Source organism: Lepidochelys kempii, chromosome 4 (genome assembly GCF_965140285.1).
Source record: "Lepidochelys kempii isolate rLepKem1 chromosome 4, rLepKem1.hap1, whole genome shotgun sequence".
Lineage (NCBI taxonomy): Eukaryota > Metazoa > Chordata > Testudines > Cheloniidae > Lepidochelys > Lepidochelys kempii.
Window position 1 is genome coordinate 27,245,029 of NC_136383.1, and position 20,863 is coordinate 27,265,891.

Below are 20,863 nucleotides of genomic sequence, written 5' to 3' on the forward strand. Positions count from 1 at the left end.
TAATGGCCGTTTTCAGCTCTTTATTACAGTTGAAACATCCAAGAACTCTGAAACAACTTGGTAATAAATTATTTTGTCTTTAGTAAAAAGATGACCTTTCACTAGAAGTTTCAAGCCATCCTGTGGCATTTATCTCCTAAATGGATGTCTTTTCTTCTGTATGAAAAAAAGGAAATAATGAGAACAAGGTGTGTGTAGGAGCATGCATTCTTGAGAGATTCAGCCAGAGAGAGAAAAGCACCTTAAATTCATGCACATTTTTATTGAGTAGTAATATAAAATGCTTTTTTCATCATTACAAGTGCATGCTTTGATTGCCAACATTTCAGAAGTCAAATTACAAAGGCAAGGCTGTAGGCTGTAGTGAATTACTTGGGCACTTATACAATTGTTAAAAAATATCAATGGACTGTTTTGTTTTTCTTTTTTAAAATGAACCAGTTGTAACCCGTAACTGATATACAAAGGGAAAAAAGTGAAAAAATTACACATTTTGTGGCACATGACAGAACATAACTAAATGACTAAACCATTATGACATTAACAGTTATCATGCATTTAGAGTTTCACATGTAACTACAAACTTATTTAAATTTCACAAGGTTTGCTAAACATGCTAACCATCTATATGTGCACTGACAAGCTTATGTTAAAAACTTTTTAAGAATACTTTCCCCCTTAGATTTTTCAAAGCTCTTTTTGATTACAAAATTTCAAAGGCATTAAGCATTTTTTTTTTTAGAGAATATAAAGTACGCCAGTATACATACATTTCCAGTATAAGTCAGACCACTAAGCGCATTACAGTCCCATACAGGCCTATACAGCCAATTTTTTTCTTAAAAAACATGCATAGGCAGATTTTTACAGAATATAGATGCTTTTCACTGCACTTAATATGGTGTCTTGTTCACTATACTTAAAAATGCACCACTCATAAATATTTAAATTCAGCAAGCCACAACCAAGACTTGATTTACGAAAAACTGCCCCCCCAAAAACAAACAACCCCCCCTAAATATAAACAGCAAAAAAAAAAAAAGATAAATGGTAGCATTATTCCAGTTTTTTTTAAGTTGAAGAAAAAGATACTTGCTGCCAAATTAGTAAGATAAGTGTTATATTTAAAGAAGGGCATTGAAGCACACTAAAGAAACCTGAGGTAAGCATAATCTGTACAAAATTAAACTGTCTTTTTTTTTTTTTCCTTTTTTGGCATTTTTAACAAATTTGCAACATTCTGTTTTTATATTTTTAAAGACTGCCTAATTTATTTTATAGCCATTGTCTGACAAGAGTAGCAAAACATTATCAATAAATAGTCCTTATTTAGTTTGTACATCATTTTGTTAAAAATGTTTTGATGTCATCCATATTTAGTGCTGCAACTGTAAACGTACAATAGTTAGTAAGAAATTAGACAAAGTTTTCATGTCCAGTAACATAATAAAAGGCCTTTCAGTAACATATCTAGAAGTTCCCAATGCAGTAGGAAAACATGTTCAATTCCCCTAACTTTGCAATATATACCAGCATTAGCTTTCATATTTCTATAAGCATTTTAAAGGCATATCCAAAGGAGGTGTTTAGCCCCCACCCCCCACCCACCAAAATAAAGTTTACTATCTCTTCTTAGATGATATTGTAAACTGACTCCAACATCTGGCTCCCAGAGCAAGTAAGCTATTATCAGAGGCAAGAACATCCAACCGTTGATGTGCAGCAATCCCATCATGCCCTGCAGCTAAAAAAACAGGAAGTGGTCACTGAATATTACTGCTATTACTGCCATTGCTGTCAGTGCCATTAGTCTCTGAGGAGATTGCCTTGTTGATGGAGTTAAGGTTGGCATCAGATGGCATGGCATCTCTGCGAGGAGGCATCCTCTCATTAATTCGATCTAAGCCTTTGGCTTCTTCAAAACTAGTGATCTTATGCTGTGGTGAGAATCCTTTGATAGCTAAATAAAGGATTATTAAAAAAAAGAAGGAAGTTAGCAAAGTCAAACTGTTGGTATTTTATCAATTTATCAACAGTCAGTAACTGAGAAATTCCCTCATTGTGATGAACAAAATGACAAAATCTGATAGCACAATAGACTTCTTACCGTATTTGGAAAAAACTGAAAAATTAACAACCAATGTCTCTCGCAAACCAAATGTCTTTCAACAAGATTAAATTCTAATATCTTTTTGTCCACTTGAGTTTGGCTTAAAATATTATGAAGCTGACATAAAGCTACAATTTGTAATTATGAGCAGTGCTCAAGGCAAAATGACTATCTATCTATACTTCGTTGTAATAAATTAAAGCCTTAAACCTTGTGTCCAACCTTAGCATCCTTACTCTGGCAAACTTTCAAGGACTTATTTTTGGAGTAAGGACTGAATAAAGACTTACATACTGTGCCAATCAGAAATCATGTATGGCACAGAGTGATCAATTTGATGGATACACATTAAAGATATCAAACAGGGATAGTCCTATAATCCTTTTGGAATGCCTTACAATTTTTTAATCACGGATCAACTGCTCATGTGTTACTCAAGAGCAGTAACTTTCCCTGTCATCTCCTGGGTCCTAGAAAGTAATTTGGTTAAACTGGAGTAATTCAGTATGACATGGACTAAAAATATCATTCTTCTGGCATATTTGTTCCTCTTAACTTTGAAAATATATCAGCATAGGACCCAATAACTGAATTAAAAAAGTCAATGAATCTGTCCTTCAGCAATGACAATTTCATTGATCTCAGCAGGTGTCCACAGATTAGGCAAAACTATCTGTAGAATCTGATACAACTATTTTATTACAGGACTTATTTTTGAAGAGACATCTATTTAAAACAGAAGAAAAAAAGGCACTGTAGGCAAAGAGTTGTTGACAGCCATTAATATAACTTTTTGTAGCCTTCCGTGCATTTTTCTCGTCTATTCAAAATCAAATCAATTTACCGTATTTCCAGAACGTTGGTTGCGTTTTTGTTATACTTCTACCTTAACATGCCACATAGCAGAGATGGTGTATTAGTACCAGGAACACGCAAACTTGCTGGGACAACAAGGTAAAGGAGTTTGAGAGATAAACATTTCCCCTCCCAATCTGACCCAACAGAACCACACCCTACCAAAAAGAAAAGTTTCTGTAAATTCAGCATCTTCTCCCAACTCTGAAGTGGCTAGCACTTTTCTTCTTAGTATCTCTTACAAAAAAGTCCCTGGTACCAACATACCACTCACTGAATTTTGTGGGGAGCGTGAAAAGCAGCTGTCATGCGTAAATTTTGCCAACCATTCCTGTGCAAAGGTGTGCACTAATTTGTTCCTCAGGATTAATTTCTTTAACCAATTTAATGGATGTTTCATATTTCAAGTAAACTTTGATGTGCATGGGTTTTTTTGCATATACTATTTTAACATATACTAATTTAACATAATGGTGATTACTCAATTGAAGGGGGAGGAGAAGTGGAAAGAGGGCAAGGCCCACAGCAAAGCTTCTTCTTTAATTCCACCCCTAAAATAAAGATGTCTAATGAACACCAATGCCAAACCCTTAAAGAAAGTTTAACAGACGGTGGCTGTGTTAAGCTGGAAATCTTGTCTCCTCTTCTGCAGGCTGACCCTTCAAGGTTCTCAGCCCATTGGAAGTTGTGGGTGCTGATCGTCTCACAGGATCAGGCCCCAGTGAACAACTACAGTGATGCTTATAAGGGGAAATAACCTTTTATCTGGCATTTGTTTGCTTTATTTAGTAAAAATATGTATGGTTATAGTGGCTAACCAGTGATAATGGCAAATGAAGGAATAACTTGAAGAATGAATATTCCTGGAATGGGGCTTGTATTCAATCAGTTTTATTTCAAGCAGACATATTATAAACCTGAGTGCTGAAGAATGTGCTCTGCTGTAGTTGCTGGTCAGACAACAAGTATTAGCAGTTGACACTGAGAGTTTACTAAACACGACACATAGTCACAGAAATCACAGAAAACAGCCAAACTGTCAACGAGAATGCACACTGCAGATTAGAATTTGCCAATAGGAATAGATAATTCCAACATAAATAGCAGCTCACTCACTGCTATTTAGAAAGCAGTTGTATTTTCTCTTACTTATTTTGTTCTACAATTGTGTTCACTGCTTTATACAGATCAAAAAAATTCAAATGGCCAAAAAAGGCACTTTTATCATCATACCAAATGACCATGACAACGAGATTTTTTTTTGCTAAAAAGTCAACTATTTTTAGGGGGGCAAGAACAAAATACAACTGAAAAGAATTTTGTTTTAAAGGGGAACTTTGAAATTCTTCTTCCAAAACTTTACATTACTGATTGCATACTGTGTATACTTATTTAAATATAAAGTTAGATCTTAACAGTATGGTTAATAAAATTGCATGTGGATTAAATTAAAAGGATCATCAATAAAAGCACCAAAGTTTGCAATACTAAGCATTCATAAATCTTCTGAGGCAGCCAGTCTCTTTAGATCTGTAGCTTAGATGGTGCTGGTGCTAATGGTTGCTCTAATATAAATACCCAGCACATTAACTGATACTACTAGAAGAAACGGACATCTTGCAGACAAATGTCTCATGTTTTACTTTTTAGAGAGACATAAAAAACATGTTGAACTGTAACAAAGAACCATTCAAAATTACTTCTTTACTAGTGACTTCAGCCCCACCACCCCCAACCATGTTTATAAAGTTGCCTGTTTTCTTCTTTATCAATGATAGCTGAAAATGATTTGAGGCAGAGAAATGATTCAGCCCTAAGAATACAGCTTATGAGTTATGTGTCAAAGAGCATTTACTAACTGCTGCCATGTCCCTTTCTCTTTCAGCTAAAAGTCCCCTTGTCACGCTACTCAGTACTTAGTTTAATGTACACAAATTAGAACATCATTGTACCTTTAAGAAAAAAACAACACAACAAAAAGACTTTCCCCTTTAAAGCAAGTATACTTTGGTTAATACCGAGCCACAATTGTTAGCCCAACACCCACACAATCTGTACAAGCTACAGCAAAATGAATACACCCAGCAGAGCCCTTATCTGTTGCAGCAACAACAGAAAGGGGACTGGCCAATTTACCTTCATCAGCCTCAATAGCCTCAACAGTCGCTGAAGGGAAGAAAGGGGGTAGCAAAACGAATGAGAAAAATGAGCAGAGGATTTTAACTCTAAGAACAAGTCAGTGAATAGCAAAGGAGCTAATAACTAATGTTACTGTAAGTGCTGGATTTCGGCACAGAAGACAACACAGAAATGCTATACAAGGAACAGAATAGGTCTAGTTTGCAGGCTGGTTTGAGCGGTAGAAAATGTTTTGGGAAGCTGAAGGATTCACAAATTAAACTTTAAGAAAAAAAACAAAATTTGACAAATTTTCTTTTAACTCAAAGAAGCTGACAAAAATTGTCATTGTGCATCTGACCTACACAGTGTGCTGTAAAACTACTGCAGCATTTACCAAAAAATGTGTCAAAAAGGGCAGGAGGGAAGTGGCATAAAGCCAGCAGAAGAAATTCACACCATTTATTATCTCAGTTTGGAGAACACTAGTTGCTATTAGTACTGCACAGGACTGAAATGTCATTTAAGAGAAAAGGGCAAAATTTACAACTGGTAATATAAACATTTGTTCTCTTTCCTGACTTAAAAAACCAAAAGAAGACGACAGAGGGTTAATACAAACTGTGTCTCTTTTACTTGCAAGTTAGCTCAGTATCAATGCATGTCCCAGCTCTATCTGCATACCTCCCTCATTACACAATCATCTTTGAAATCCAAGCATTTTTAACATTTTAAATCAGATGGTATTTAACACACGGAAGGGATAAATATGAGATTTAAAGCTGCTGGTAGCAAAAATATAACAGCTTGGTCAGAAACTTTTATGGTTAGGAGGTTGCTGCTCTGTAACGTACACCATTGTTGATCAATTTTTTAAAAAAATATCCCTATTCAAAATAACTAGTCAGTTTGAATTTGTTCTTACAGCCAGAGACTCCGAAGCTGAAGGGGTCAGGAAATGAAATCGAACTTAATGATGGCACAGTCAAGATATTTATTAAGAAATTTTGATAAAAAACCTACTACTTCAGAAAACAGATTAAGAGTCAAAGCTTTTAGCTTTTCCCCTTTTCTTCAACTTGAGATGATTTTTTTAAATAAAAAAATAAGTTTTTTGTAGTTATGTTAAATATAGATTGAGATCAATGCTAAAAGACGTATATTGTCGTCCTGTTGCATGGAGAAGTCACCCATGGGAATCCACACACACAACAGTGAGCCTATATCTTGCAGGCTAAAAAGTAAGAGGATGGTAAATCAAGGGACTTGAAAAATAGAAACAAAAATGAAACAAAAAACTAAAAGAAATATAATGACTGTGGTTAGAAATTAAGATGACTAACTGGATCCAAAGTAGCACTAACATCTTAGAAATAAATAATGACTACTGAAATGTATACTTCCACAGAACTTATGGGTCAAATTTTCTGTTAATACGTATAGTACTATGAAAATGTGCTAACAAACTATGTAGATATCAGAATAGTTGGTGAATGGTGTACTCTGTGTTAACTAATGTAATGGGTTGTGTATAGGAATGTTTTACTAAGCCAGAATGCTGCAGTATGAGGGGATTTTCCTTTTAGTCATTTTAACTAGAACTTTTTGGCATCATTCTAAGTGAGTTTGGTTCCTAATTTTTTGACTAGATGACAATAACGTTTTCCTTGGACCAAATTCTCTGACAAGTCTAAAGAAATGATAATGAGAAGAGTCTGGATAAATACCATAATTCTACCGAAACACTGAGATGGGCATTCTGGTGAATCATATTGCAGCATTTTCAAAGCAGATCATTACTCTCTGTGTAACACACAAGTCACATCCTCCTCCCCTCCTCCCACCCCCAAACAAACAAACAAAAAAAAAACCACACCACAGAATACCTGAATCTTCTAGGTAAGAGAAAAGAGACAGTAAAGGGAAAAATACAAAGAGAAAGAATACTCCAGGAAGGAAACAGGAAAATAAGAGGCTGAGACTGTGTTAAAAATATAAAGTGAATTTCCATTTCTCACATGTATTGACAACAGAACTATACTATAGAAATATAAAACATTCTTGGGTGCCTGGCATATATTGAACGATAAACAAAAAAAAGAGAGCATATAGTAATACAGTATTAAACACGCTTTTGCAACTCCAAATTCCAAGAGGAATATTACATCAAATGTATCCCTGCTACATACTTACAATATCCCTGTAACATGTCTTTCTACAAAATTGGAAAGAAAAAGTGTATTGTGCTTGCATACATAGCGACCAGAGTATTAATAAATACCTTACTTCAGATTCATGCAGATTGTGAAATTGCTTTCTTTTATGTATCTCTTACATCATCATTTAGAATCGTCAGAAGATAAATTCCAATTCTAGAACTATTTTTGTTGGTGATTCTCAATGAGGAAGGAGAAGATAGCAGACAGAATACAGTTTGATTGTCATTATTTATGCTGAATCTGCAGTACTGGGAATAGCAAAAGAGTTTGTATAGTCTCTATTTTTTTCCTATGAACTGGGTGGAATAGAAAGTACTTTATAGGTAATGCTGATTTATTATGTTTGTAAAGATTATTTTCTGATTTCTCTCTCTGAAAATCAGTGGGACATAATAAGACTTGAAAAGTGGCCTTATAAGAACTACTCACACATGAGCAAGTATTACAAACCATCTGTTTTATTTTGTACTTTAATTTTTTCCTTTGGAAGATTGTGATTATTTTTCCTTGGCTTCTGCAGTTCAGTCTATTGTTTTATACATGGAATGGCACACAAACATGCTTACCACTTTGCAGAGTTTGCTTCCCTCCAGAGAGTACACCACTGGGCAGCATTCCTGTTGGAGTCAAACCTTTCAGTGTCAGCACGCTCTCACTCTCTTCTCTGTAGAGAGGAAAAATAAAATCAGTAATTTTTCTTTTCTAGGATTGGAACACAAACGGTTGGACTGAGGAAAATACATTCAACAATACGAGTTGCATCCTCATCTTAGTGCCGTTTTAATGTTCAGGCTGTCTTTGCCCCTGTGCAAAGGGCCTGCATGAGGAACCACTGAAGTCTCACTTATGCCTTACTTGAGGTTTCAAGTTGCCCAGGTCCTCTGCACAGAAGTGAGTTCCCCAATACACAGTACTGGATATGGGCTGTTATTCAGCTAATAATGTAACTTGGGCCTGTAGAAGTAAGTATGCAAATATATACAGACACTGTAATGTTGCTGTAAACCAGGGGTGGCCCCACTGGCTCTTTTAAAGTTCAAGTTCGGCTCGTGGAGTGCCCCCCCCTTCTCCACCTACCTGACCCAGGTGGGAGGGGCATGCAGAGGGGAGCTTCAGCACTGTGGGGCATGCCTGTTGGGGCTCAGGGCTTCAGCAGATGCAACACCGAAGCCCTGAGCCTTGGTAGGTGCCTCCCGCAGGGCAGAAACCCCAAGCCCCAGCAGGCAAATCCCGGCTCTGTAACTTCTGAAGTTCATCTGATGTGGCTTGGAGGGTCAGTACGTCTGCTCTAAGCCATCAACATGGGAGCAGTGGGACCAGAGGAGTAATAGCATTTGTTAGTAACACATTTAACCCATTCCTATGCCACATTCTCCCAAATCAGGGTTTTGTTTTTTTTAAAAAAAACAAACACCATCTAGACTAGTAGCCATGTACATAATTAGCTGATTGTCAATCATTATAAGGTACCCAGCAATAAGCAAAAGCATTAAGTTGACAGGAAGTTTGAGTCTTAACTTCACTACTGCTACTGTGAAAATGACAGTAAATTAGCTTAGTTCATGCCCCCAAGGAAAATCATTTTAGGAAATTTGAGGAGTAAGTTTTGCAGGTTTCCAAATATAGAAGTGTAAAATGTATCCTTTTGAATGCACGAGGAACAGCATAAGGAAGAACAACTCATCACAATGACTGAACAGCTTGAAAAGAATCTCAATATTGCTTTAAAGAAGTATAATGTTGTTTGCGTTGATACTTGCTTTTCAGCAAAAACTGAAAACTGCCCCAATTTCTTTAAGAGAAGCAAATGTTATTGTATTTTTCTTTGAAATGTGAAATTATGTTAATCTGATGGAAGCCAAAATGCACACACACAAATGCAGAATTTGGCCCCAAGTACACTAGATGGTAATGTATTTTTCTCCACTAACGCCAAGAGCTGTCAAGTTAAGTATTGTTTTTGTTTAGTAATAATGCAGGGCCCACAGATTTCTGTATTTAAGAGCTTATCTCTTTCCCCTGCAGCATATAAATGTTAGATTCTATTTACAGCCTGAAGATTATGCAGATTGTTTTCATGATTTAAGAACGCAAGTCAGATTCTCTCTTCCTCTATACTCCAATCAGGCCCCAAGCAAAGGTCTGAATGTCAAGCAGAATTAACACTGCATTTCTATCACATTGGAGGGTATTAAAACATCAAGCAAGGTTGAGAGCCCTCAGTTGATAATAGATTTCTGAGAGTAAATTCATAACCTGCATTTTGAATGGTCACTTCACCTAATTTGTGATTGATCTTGGAAAATGATTCCAATATTTCTTACGGATTTACCGTTACAGGGTATTTGTAAACGGTATTTTTCTGAAATTTCTGTTTTGTTAAATTAAGAATAAATTCAGTATTTCCCAAGCACTTACTGTAACACAGTATATTTTTTTAATTAATATATATATATATATATATATATATATATTTTTGCTCGCCCTGAATTTCAGCATAGCCTTCTTCTCCCTTTTCTTTTGCTGCTCAGGTATTTTATTTCCACCATAAAAATATGATCTCAAAAATATAGTTCACTTGAAATTATTTATGTGGTACGATCATGAAGCACCGATGTCTGCAGAAATGGTGTCACTTGTGGCATTATGTGATGTATCCGAAACCTACCTTTGTATGATGACTTTTTCTTAGGGAAATTAGCAAAAGAGTGAAATGCCATTTTATCCCCTGATTTTGAGGTGTTAATAGCCAATGGATCTTATACATTATGAGCTTTATGTATGTGGAAAGCAGCTTTCTCTCCAAGTTATGTCAAAATGGCCATGTGTCAACTCACTTTCACGGTGTATACCTAAGGAGGTTATGGCTATTCTGGCTCAGAAGCTGATGATCTGGACGTGTTCATACTGTGAGTGAAGTGCAGTAGTATATGATTTTCTGGATGTCTAAAAAAGGCTTTTTTGGGAACTAGCTAAAAATAGTTTTTAGAGACAGCAGAGGCTTAAATAAGTAGAAGTGAACATCCCTATGCAAAAGACACCAGAAATCGGGGGTGGTTCCAGGTCCTAGTCTGACTTCTACCAACCCATGTCCACAAAAGTGTGGCAAATCTGAGTCAAATAGGGAAATATGGTCTAGAAGAAATTACTATAAAATGAGTACACAATTGGTTGAAAAACCATATTCAAAGAATAGTTATCAATGGTTTGCTGTCTAACCCGGGACAATACATCTAGTGGAGTTCCACAGGGGACTGTCCCGGGTCCAGTACAATTCAATATTTTTCATTAATGACTTGGCTAATGGAGTGAAGAGTCTGCTTATAAAATCTGTGGATGACATCAAGCTGGAAGGGATTGCAAGCACTTTAGAGGACAGAATTAGAATTCAAAATGACCTGGATAAATTGGAGAATTGGTCTGAAAACAACAAGATTAAATTAAATAAAGACAAGTGCAATGTAGTACACTTCGGAAGGAAAAAAAATCAAATGTGTAACTACAAAACGGGAAATAACTGGCTAGGTGGTAGTACTACAGAAAATGATCTTGGGGTTTACATTGGATCACAAATTGAATACCAGTCAACAATGTGATGCACCTGCAAAAAAAGGGTAATATCATTTTGAGGTGTGTTAACTGGAGAGTCATATGTAGGATGTGGGAAGTAATTATTCCACACTTCTCGGCACAAGTGAGGCCCCAGGTGGAGTGCTCTGTCCAGTTCTTGGCGCCATACTTTAGGAAAGACGGGGACAAACTGGACAGAGTCCAAATGAGAGCAACAAAAATTATAAAAGGTTCAGAAAACAATCTATGAAGAAAAGATAAAAGAATGGGTATGTTCAGTCTTGGGAAAAGAAGACTGAGTGGGGACCTCATAACAGACTTCAAATGTGTAAAGGATTGTTATAAAGAGGATAATGATCAATTGCTCTCCATGTCCATTGACGGTAGGACAACAAGTAATCAGCTTAATCTGCAGCAACTGAGATTTAGGTTAGATATTAGGAAAAACTTTCTAACTATAAGGATAGTTAAGTATTGCAATAAGTTACCAAGGGAGGTTGTGGAATACCCAGCATTGTCTAACCTTTTTCTTAAAATCCTTCAAACACCTGTCAAGGATGTCCCTGCCTCAGCTTGGAGGGAAGGTTCAGATGATGTTTTCAGACCCCTTCCAGCCCTACATTTCTAGGATTCTATTCATACGGATTTCAGAATAGCAGCCACGTTATTCTGTATTCACAAAAAGAAAAGGAGGACTTGTGGCACCTTAGAGACGAACAAATTTATTTGAGCATAAGCTTTCGTGAGCTACAGCTCACTTCATCGGATGCATCTGATGAAGTGAGCTGTAGCTCATGAAAGCTTATGCTCAAATAAATTTGTTCGTCTCTAAGGTGCCACAAGTCCTCCTTTTCTTTTTGCGAATACAGACAAATTGACTTCCATATGCCGTTTATTGTGACTGGGTTATCCTAACAAGACCTTAAAACACAAGGTTGTTGTAGTGTTCAGGGCTAGATTCACAGAAGGATCTAGGTGCCTAACTGCCACTTGAGATGCCTAAATCCCAGAATCAAGCCCTACTGATATTCACACAAGCCTTCTCAACTACTATGAAACTCTGTAGGCACCTAAACTCACTGGCTGCCGAAATTTTTCTAGTGCAAGATCCCTAGGTGCCTATGTTTCTGCCTGTGCACAGGCATGCTGCAGCCTCACTTTAGGCATCCAGATGCGTAAACCCCAGTGTGATTCATGGACTGGGGAAATAGGGGCATTCCTCTGCCTAACTTGCCTGTGGGGCCTGATCCGGTAAGTGTGCTCTCAGTTTGCTTACTGGATCCGGCCCCTGCAGGTGAGCTCACCCAAAAATGGCTGGTAGAAGGAAGTAGAGGGATTAAGAGGACATTCCTCGTAACATTTTAGCCCAGTGGTTAGGGTACTCACCTGGGATGCAAGACACCTTCGGTTCAAATCCCTTCTCCGACTGAAGGGGAGAAGGTAGTTGAACAGGGATCTGCCACCTCTCAGGTGGAGTGCCCTAATCACTGCTCTATAGGGTATTCTGATATCTCGAGCTGCTCCACTGTAAATAAATAATGAAAGAGTGGTTGGGGGTGGGGGAAGAGCGCACACATGTATAAGCATGAGAACTCACCTGGGAGGTGGGAGACCAGGACCCAGTTGCTCTTGCTCCAATGACTTTTTAAATTATTTATCAGCAGTGGAACAGCTTCAACGGGAGAGTCTGAGGAAGCCCCAAATCAGAATACCCCATAGCCCAGTGGTTTGGGCTGCTCCAGTATCTTCACCCCCTCAGCTGCAGCGGGGAAGCTTGAACTGCGGGGGGTCTCCCATATCCCAAGTGAGTACTCTAACCTCAGGGCTAAAGGTTATGAGGGAAATCATCATTGTCCTCCTCCCCTTCCCCCTCGGCCAAGAGTCCCAAGCAGAAGGAGGCACCTCCCTGCAGCTGACTTAGGCACCTATCTCCCTGAGAGGGGCTGGGCTTAGGACACAGGGAGCTGCCTAGCATGCTGGTTTTTGTGGTATTCTGAAAGACATACCTCTCCCTAACCACTGTATAGGGAGCCTAAGCACCTATCTCAAGTTTTGTGGATTACAGTGGTTTTCTACGTGCCTAAAAACGTTAGCTGAGAACCTAGCCCTCAGTGCTTAAGGTGCTTAACAACAGATCTGCTTTATGATGACTCTGGTTCCAATTGGCTGTGGATAACAGGAGGTTCATAGCACCCCACCCAGATTCTCTGTCTAGAAAGCTCAGCCCTTAAAGGCATAGTCCTCAACACCAAAGTTGTGTCTGCTATTTATGGATATTAAAGGTCCAGTCCTGCAAAGCACTGAATTGCTCCTGCAAGGAGCTGAGTGCCATCAACATTCACTAACTTCAGCATGCTCAACAGCCTGAAGGATCAGGTACCACGATTTCCCATCCTTCTGTACCATTATGCAGTGTGCTGTGATCTTCCGGAGATACAGAAATGCAACCATCTCTGAGGCAGAAGGCAGTAGTAATGAAGGTTGGTCCTGCTTTGAGCAGGAGTTTGGAATTGATGACCTCCTGAGGTCTCTTCCAACCCTAATCTTCTACGATTCTGTGAAATCTCTTGCGGATATACTTCTTTTAAAGTAATTTGGAATCTTTGTGATGAAAGCTGTTGTACACATAAGGCCAGGATTTTCAAGGGTGCTTCAAATTTTGCCCTAATTGAAATACAGTATTTAAAAGGGGGCTGGTTTTCAGAAAGTGTTGAAACTGTGGAAGTCAGACGTCTTTAAGGGGTCAGATTAGGTGCACAAGAATTGAACCACCTCTAACTGAGCACCACTAGTTACTCTTGAAGTCTGTGCCATACAGTATAAATTGTTAGTGTATTATTAAATACCAAATAAATCAGATGAGCATCTAATATCAAACTCTTTTGTAGGTTTTAGTCTAGACTTTTATTTAGCCTGTTCCATGTTAAAAGATGCTCAGAAACACTGGCTGCCACAGAGTCTACTCTTGGAGGTTAAAGAAGTCCTTTATCTCTGGCCTGCTAAACGCAGGGTTGTGAGTTCAATCCTTGAGGGGGGCATTTAGGGATCTGGGGCAAAAATTGGGGATTGGTCCTGCTTTGAGCAGGGGGTTGGACTAGATGACCTCCTGAGGTCCCTTCCAACCCTGATATTCTATGATCTCAATACGCTATTTAAGACCCTGATTCTGAAGTCTGCAACATGTGGACCATCAGCTGTGCCCACACTGCTCACTCATTGGAAATTGCAGGTGTCAGGCCACAATCAAGTGACTCCAGTGGACTTCATCTGTAATCTTGAGCGTAGCCTTCAAATAATGTTTGTATGTTTTTTTGCCAATCATACCCCTTTTACTTGAACAAAAAAATCACATCAAATGACATTAAGAAACACACTTGAAAAAACTTAAACATTTTGCATTAATTGCAGTAGCTGTGAAAGGATTGCAGAAGAGCAACATTAAATTGCATGAGGGGAAATTCGTTCTGCTGAGAGGGAAAAAAGTGAGTTTTCCAGAAAGAGCTGTAAGAATAGCCCTGTACAGGATTCAGAGTAGCAGCTGTGTTAGTCTGTATCTGCAAAAAGAACAGGAGGACTTGTGGCACCACGAAACCTTACGCTCAAATAAATGTGTTAGTCTCTAAGGTGCCACAAGTCCTCCTGTTCTTTTTACTGTACAGTATGTTTTCTATTCTACTTAGAAACGTCAGCTAGAAAGTTCTCAACATTAGGCAGCAATTAGTTCCCCCTGCTCATGTGTTATTGGAGCAGTGGAGATCAAGGGTAACAAGTTGCTATTGTTTGTGTTCATTTCCTGGAGTTTTAGTTAAATGAACCTGATGCTTTCATCCTTAATCATATTCACAGTAGCAGCGACTGAAATGGGTGACAAAGTGTGACAGCGGGCTTCCTCTTTAATGAGACACGGGTTATGCCTCGCATGCTCTCTCCGCATTGAACTCTCATAGCCGAGCGGCTAACAGAGTGAACTGTGCACTTGCAGAGAAAGGTTCTTACTAAAAAACTCTGGATTTTGAGGATTTTCCTTTTAAAGCAACTTTTTTCTTTTTAAAGGGAAGTTTACCAGAAGTGCTGCGGAAGGGACTTAGTATTTCAGAATATTAGCAATTGACTGTTCACTGATAATGCTGTGTAGCACTTTGCCAAAGGGCTCGATGCATCTTGTTTGACTGGCATGCTGTAGCATCAAAAAGTTACCACTTGAGCAACGATACAGTGTTCTGGCAATTTAAACAAAGAAGTTCTACCTTAGGACAGAGAACACTCTGGCCATCTTTCCTATTGCTCGGATCTTGTTCCTAATAACCTCCTTTCGAGCTGCAGCTGTTGCTCCTATGTAAAAAAACAAACAAACATTAAAATAAATGGAAGTAACTTATAAGCACTATATCACCACTTTGTATTTTGAACACAAGTCTTTTACAAATCTGATGCGTCACTGTATACTGATAGTAATTGGCTCTATCTTACCACAGTTTGCCCAACTGAAGAGCCATCTCTGTAAGGGAAGTTTAAAATCCTGATTTTGGTAATTTACCATTGAAAACATTTCCATCACTTCTGGACATTCCAGGCATCATATTATAAGTCCCCTGAGAAATGCATGTGATTATTTTCCTGCTACCTATGAAAGCAGCTTGGTTCTCACCCCTGTAAATTAATTTTGTGCTTCAAAAGTTGGGAACCTCACCAAATCATGGTAAAAACAAGGTGCTGAAAAACGAGTCAATCAAGGTGCTAAAAACAGCATTGAATTAACAACAGTATCTGCACCCTGAATTATCTTCAAGGTTTTATTTAGAAACAGTTAACAAATATGACACACCTGAAATGTAATTCTTAATCTTGCCACTTCAAATGAAAATAATAGACAATTCGTAATTATGGCTTAGCTTCATTAGACATAGCAAAATATATCATACAATATTAGGCATATAGCACATATTTCAATTTGTGGCATCTGTCCCTGGGATAAAGTCCTTTCCTTTGCTTTTGGCCATCTATAACTCATTCACTCTCTATTCTCTTTCCTTCCTTGCTAGATCATCTAATATGCTGCTACAGAATATTTTTTGGTACTCCAAATCCTGTTGCCAAAACCTATATGCTCTCACAATACCAGGAAGTACTAAGACGGAGCAGTCTCATTCCATTGTTACATATTACAGCATATTACACTAAGGGCTTGTCTACACAAACAGTCCACTGCAAGCTGAGATGGAACGGATGATTTCCTCTATAAGCACACTTTACGAACAGACAAGACAAGAGGGATACAGGTTGAGCCTTTTGGGGCCTACTGATGAAGAATGGGGGAAGGGAAGCCTGTCTGCATTCATTGCCCTTCTCCTTCCCCACCCCTCCAAAGTTGCACCCACATTCTGAAGTAGTTACTGAGGGGAGCAGACCAGCTGCTTACACCTGAAGGCATGTTGGAGGGGAAGGAGAAGGTCACCAAGCCACGACACCACACGAGGTGCAGGAAGGAAGGTCTGAGTGTGCAGACGCGTTCAGGTCTCATGTAAGTGTGCTGGCAGCACCACTACTACAGCTCAGGTTGAAATGAGTTTGCCGTTTAACAGCAGATTTCTCTACGTGCTCTCACATCCATGTATGTACTGAGATTGCCTGGAAAATAGCTGTTCCTCACTAGGGCCAGGTTAGGCTTAGTAGTACAAGTTAGGGGTAATTTGACCAAGGGGACCCTGAGATACAGTGCCCCTAAAAAAAAAAAAAGACAGTATAATTTCCCGTTTGCTGCTGCTGCTGCAGCTTTTCTTTTCTTTTTTTTTTTTGCGTTCCTCACACCTGTGGTTCGAAGTACGGCACTGGTCCACATCACCCGATGCCATCCTATTAGCTCTGACCTCCACTAGCATCCAGTGTCACATCGAGGAAGCCATCTTTTAGAAGTGAATAGGGGTTAAAGATAGTTCTAGAAACTGACACGAGCCTGGGCGATGTGCTACACCGAATGATTTGTGAACGCTCTGCAGGACTGCTGCTCCGAGGTGGACAAATGTGTGCAGAGGGGCCCTCATGTCAGAGTCACTTGGTGGCTGAAGGCAACGTGCTGTAGTCGCAGACCCCAAGCAGTACTCAAAGAATATGTATTTGAGTCCTGCCGTGGCAGAGTTCTGAGAATATCTGCTGGGCACATTACTACTTTTTGCCTGTCTTTTGCTTTGGGTTATGATCTGTTAAAGAGCTTCTTTGGAAGTTTTGCCCCAAGAACACTGTCAGGGTTCCCTCCCCACTTTGAACTCCAGGGTACAGATATGGGGACCTGCATGAAAGACCCCCAAAGCTTATTTCTACCAGCTTAGTTTAAAACTTTCCCAAGTCACAAATCTCTATTTGTCCTTGTACTGAGGTATGTTGCTACCACCAAGTGATTTGACAAAGAATCAGGGAAAGGACCACTTGGAGTTCCTATTTTCACAAAATATCCCCCCAAGTCTACACCCCCTTTCCTGGGGAGGCTTGAAAAATAAACCAGGTGAGCACAAACCAGACCCTTGGGTTTGTAGGACACTAAAAACCCAATCAGATTTTTAAAAAACAGAACTTTATTGTAAAGAAAAAAAAAGTAAAAGAAACACCTCCGTAAAATCAGGATGGAAGGTAATTTTACAGGACAATCAGATTTAAAACAGAGGATTTCCCTCTAGGCAAAACTTAAAAGAACAAAAACCAGGGATAAACCTCCTTCTAGCATAGGGAAAATTCACAAGCTAAAACAAAAGATAAACTAACGCATTTCCTTCCTTTACTTCCAATTCTAATGGAGTTGGATTGCTTACTTCCTTGATTTCTGTCTGGTAAGCACTCAGAACAGACAGACCAAAACCTCTTCCCCCCATCCCCAGATTTGAAAGTATCTTGTCCCCTTATTGGTCCTTTTGGTCAGGTGCCAACCAGGTTACCTGAGCTTCTTAACCCTTTACAGGTAAAAGGATTTTGTGCCTCTAGCCAGGAGGGATTTTATAGTACTGTATACAGGAAGGTTGTTACCCTTTCCTTTATATTTATGACAACAGCGCTTTCTCCTTACGAGTCAATATTTTAAAGTGCTTTGAAATCGACATACATACCAATGTTGTTTTGATAATTATGGTATCGCCACCAGGCCAGGGTTAGTGTTAGTGGTGCATCTTTGGGGTCATTTAATCAAGTGGTCCCTGAGAAACAGCCCCCTCCACCAAGTAGCTGATTTTAATATTTAAATTGCTCTAAAATCCCCATACATAGAGAGATTGTCTTGAAAACTCGTATGTAGCAACAGGAATTAATGTAGCTATTGTAGTGCAAATTGAGAGTCATTTGATGAACGGGTTCCAGAAATGCAGCCATTTGCCTCCTCTTCACTCCCCCCTCCCATGAGCTCTTCATAATTTTCAAAGTGCTCTAAAATCTACATGCAGAGGTATATTGCCTTAAAATTGACATGCCACAGTCAAGGCTGGAAGAGAGCTTCCGATACAAATTTGGGGTTATTTGATCAAAAGGTTCCCAAGACAAAGCCTCCAAAGAATGAACTTCTTTTGGTTTTCAAAGTACTTTAAAATCCATGCACACAACAAGGGGACAGGTATGCTATATGATTCAAATTTGGTGTCGTTTGGTTAAGGAGTTCCTCAACTACAACTGCACTCAAAATATCTGATATTAATATTCTAATTGCTCTGAAATCCACATGCTTAGGGAGCTGGTCTTAAAATTAATATTTCACACCAGAGGCTTGTGTAGATTTTTGAAGATGGGGGAAGAGAGCATGCATTGAGATGAATGGGGCAATTCACAACTATGTTGCAGTGGGTTGTGTAAATTCCTGTCCCCCTACAGTAGCCCATGAAGTAGATTAAGAAGTGTGGGGCTACCATCCTGTCTTCCCTGGTATCTCCACCTGGCCAATGTGCTCTATAGCCCTTTGGTTACCACTTTCCCTCCCCCACCCATGACCCCTCCAGCTCCAGTAGGGGCATGGCAGAGCCAGGAGGACAGAACTAATAGCTGAGTGGTGGTGAGGTGTTCCCAGGAAGAGCTTCTCCCTTATGTCCCCCACATACAGATGCCACTCAGTTATGTCCCCCTCACCACCACTACTTCCTCAAAAGACAAGGGAAATTCACTGCCCCAAAACATCATTAAAACAGAGGTTGACCGCCAATGCCATGTACTGTTCCAGAAGCTGAGTGCACCTATATTAAAACTCTGATGACCTCATGAAGCAGTTAAGGTAAAACAAACTTAAACCTCCAAAATGGGGAAATACAGGATTAAGGCAATGTTTCCTACATCACCACACCCACACCGCATTCTGCCCCCTTTCAGCAATGCCCCAATGAGTCCCTAGGGAAGATCATATAACTGTAACCTTCCCAAATATTTGGAGGACAGTGTAAAATATACACAGGCATAATGTGGGGGAAAACTCTCAGACCTTGTCTTGATGAGGATAAAGATCAACCTATTTTCAACCACTTTGCCTGATCCAATCAAACCACCAAAGACTTGCCTGATGCTAGCACCTGTTCATCTTTGTCTCAGGGATTGCCTTTGGGACATCATCTTTGGATAGCCCTGACTGAGCCTTTGGCACAGTGTCATGTGTACCACCAGACAGCTAGAACTCCTCAGGCCAATTGCTCAGCAGAGGGAAGATAGGGTGCATGGCACTGTGTGAATATCATTGTAAAAGTAGGGTTCTGCTGAGCACTGACAATACGTAAGAGAGCGCAAAAGTGGGGTGAAACACTTGTAGTCCCATGTCATCTTGACATACCTAGCAGAACATCAGTTTCTGGAGGTGACTGTGGTAGCCACTCTAATAGCCTTAAAATGTCAGATATTTTTATGACTCTTTTAGTCATTGTTAGATTTTAGACCCAAGAGGGGCCATTGCGATCATCTACTTTGGCTTCCTGCATATCACCACCCAGAAAAATGGATCCTCAGCTGCACCTTTTCTCAGAACTCTGGCAACCTGCTGCAACTTATCTCTGGATCAATCCAGCTACAGCTAACACAGCAAGCAGCAGTAGGAAAGCATGGAGAGGAATAATGTTGTTGGACACAACACAATAACACAGCACAACACAGAAAATGGCAGGTTTTGTCTCAGTGTTCCTAATCAGTATTGCTGATTGCAGAGGGCAGAGTTAAGGTTGCGTGGCAGTAGCTGTGTGGTCCCATGGGACATTATCTTATCTCTATATTTCCAGATTTTGAGAGGCTTATGCACAGATGCATTTGACTTTCTGGAACGACATGAGCCAATGCAGTCAACCTTAATGCTAAATTAATTAGTGATATTTATGGAAGTCTTGCACGCTGAATTAGTTACAATTCAGCATTACCACAAAGGACAAATACTGTATGCACTTCCAAGGAAAATAACCACTTGAGTCAGGCAAACAAAATTACGGTATCTTAAAAAAATTACCTCCAGTTTATAAAAGTCCCACATTATAAAAAAGTACCAGCTCTTCAAATGATCATCATCATATTAGGAGTTCACTTCTACAGAGCTCTGAGTTAAAGAAAAATTGAACTTGCTGAATGTCCGAGAAACAACAGACAACTTCTATGTGAACTGAAGTCTCAGCTGTCCAAGCTCCAAATGCAAAAAGAAAAATATTCCATAAAATTAAATGCTGTTCTTTCAAGTCCCAGAATTCAAGAGGAAAATTAAATGAAAATTCCTATTTACAATTCACATTAAATTAATTAAATACCTATCAATACTTTAACCACCCACCTATTTTCTTCACAGATGCCAGAACAGTGGTGGTGAGAGGAGGAAATAATGCAATTAGGTGGGAAAAGGCAAACAGATACAGAGAACTTCTTGCAGTCACTTTTGTAAATGAGTAAAGTGCTCAGATACCATGGCGATGGGTGTGATAGATGGAAACCCAGCAAAACGCAATGCACCCCTAGCCTCTAACATGTATCTTGTTTCTCTAGAGTTTGAGCATATACAGTGACT

The 20,863-nt window shown here is 39.2% G+C and overlaps 1 protein-coding gene across 3 annotated transcripts in view; it reads right to left on the reverse strand.

Annotated features, from left to right (window-relative positions):
* Nucleotides 1–238: 238 nt before the first annotated feature.
* Nucleotides 239–20,863, reverse strand: part of PPP3CA (protein phosphatase 3 catalytic subunit alpha) — a 334,463-nt gene continuing 313,838 nt past the window's right edge. For 2 of the 3 annotated variants that reach the window (XM_073340796.2, XM_073340794.2), the window contains 4 exons: nucleotides 15,120–15,204; nucleotides 7,869–7,966; nucleotides 5,102–5,131; nucleotides 239–1,960 (listed from right to left, as the gene is read on the reverse strand). In XM_073340796.2, coding sequence (XP_073196897.1) covers nucleotides 1,764–1,960; nucleotides 5,102–5,131; nucleotides 7,869–7,966; nucleotides 15,120–15,204 — 410 coding nt within the window. In that variant the 3' untranslated portion in view covers nucleotides 239–1,763. The remainder of the gene's footprint in view (nucleotides 1,961–5,101; nucleotides 5,132–7,868; nucleotides 7,967–15,119; nucleotides 15,205–20,863) is intronic. The other variant, XM_073340795.2, reaches the window with a different exon arrangement.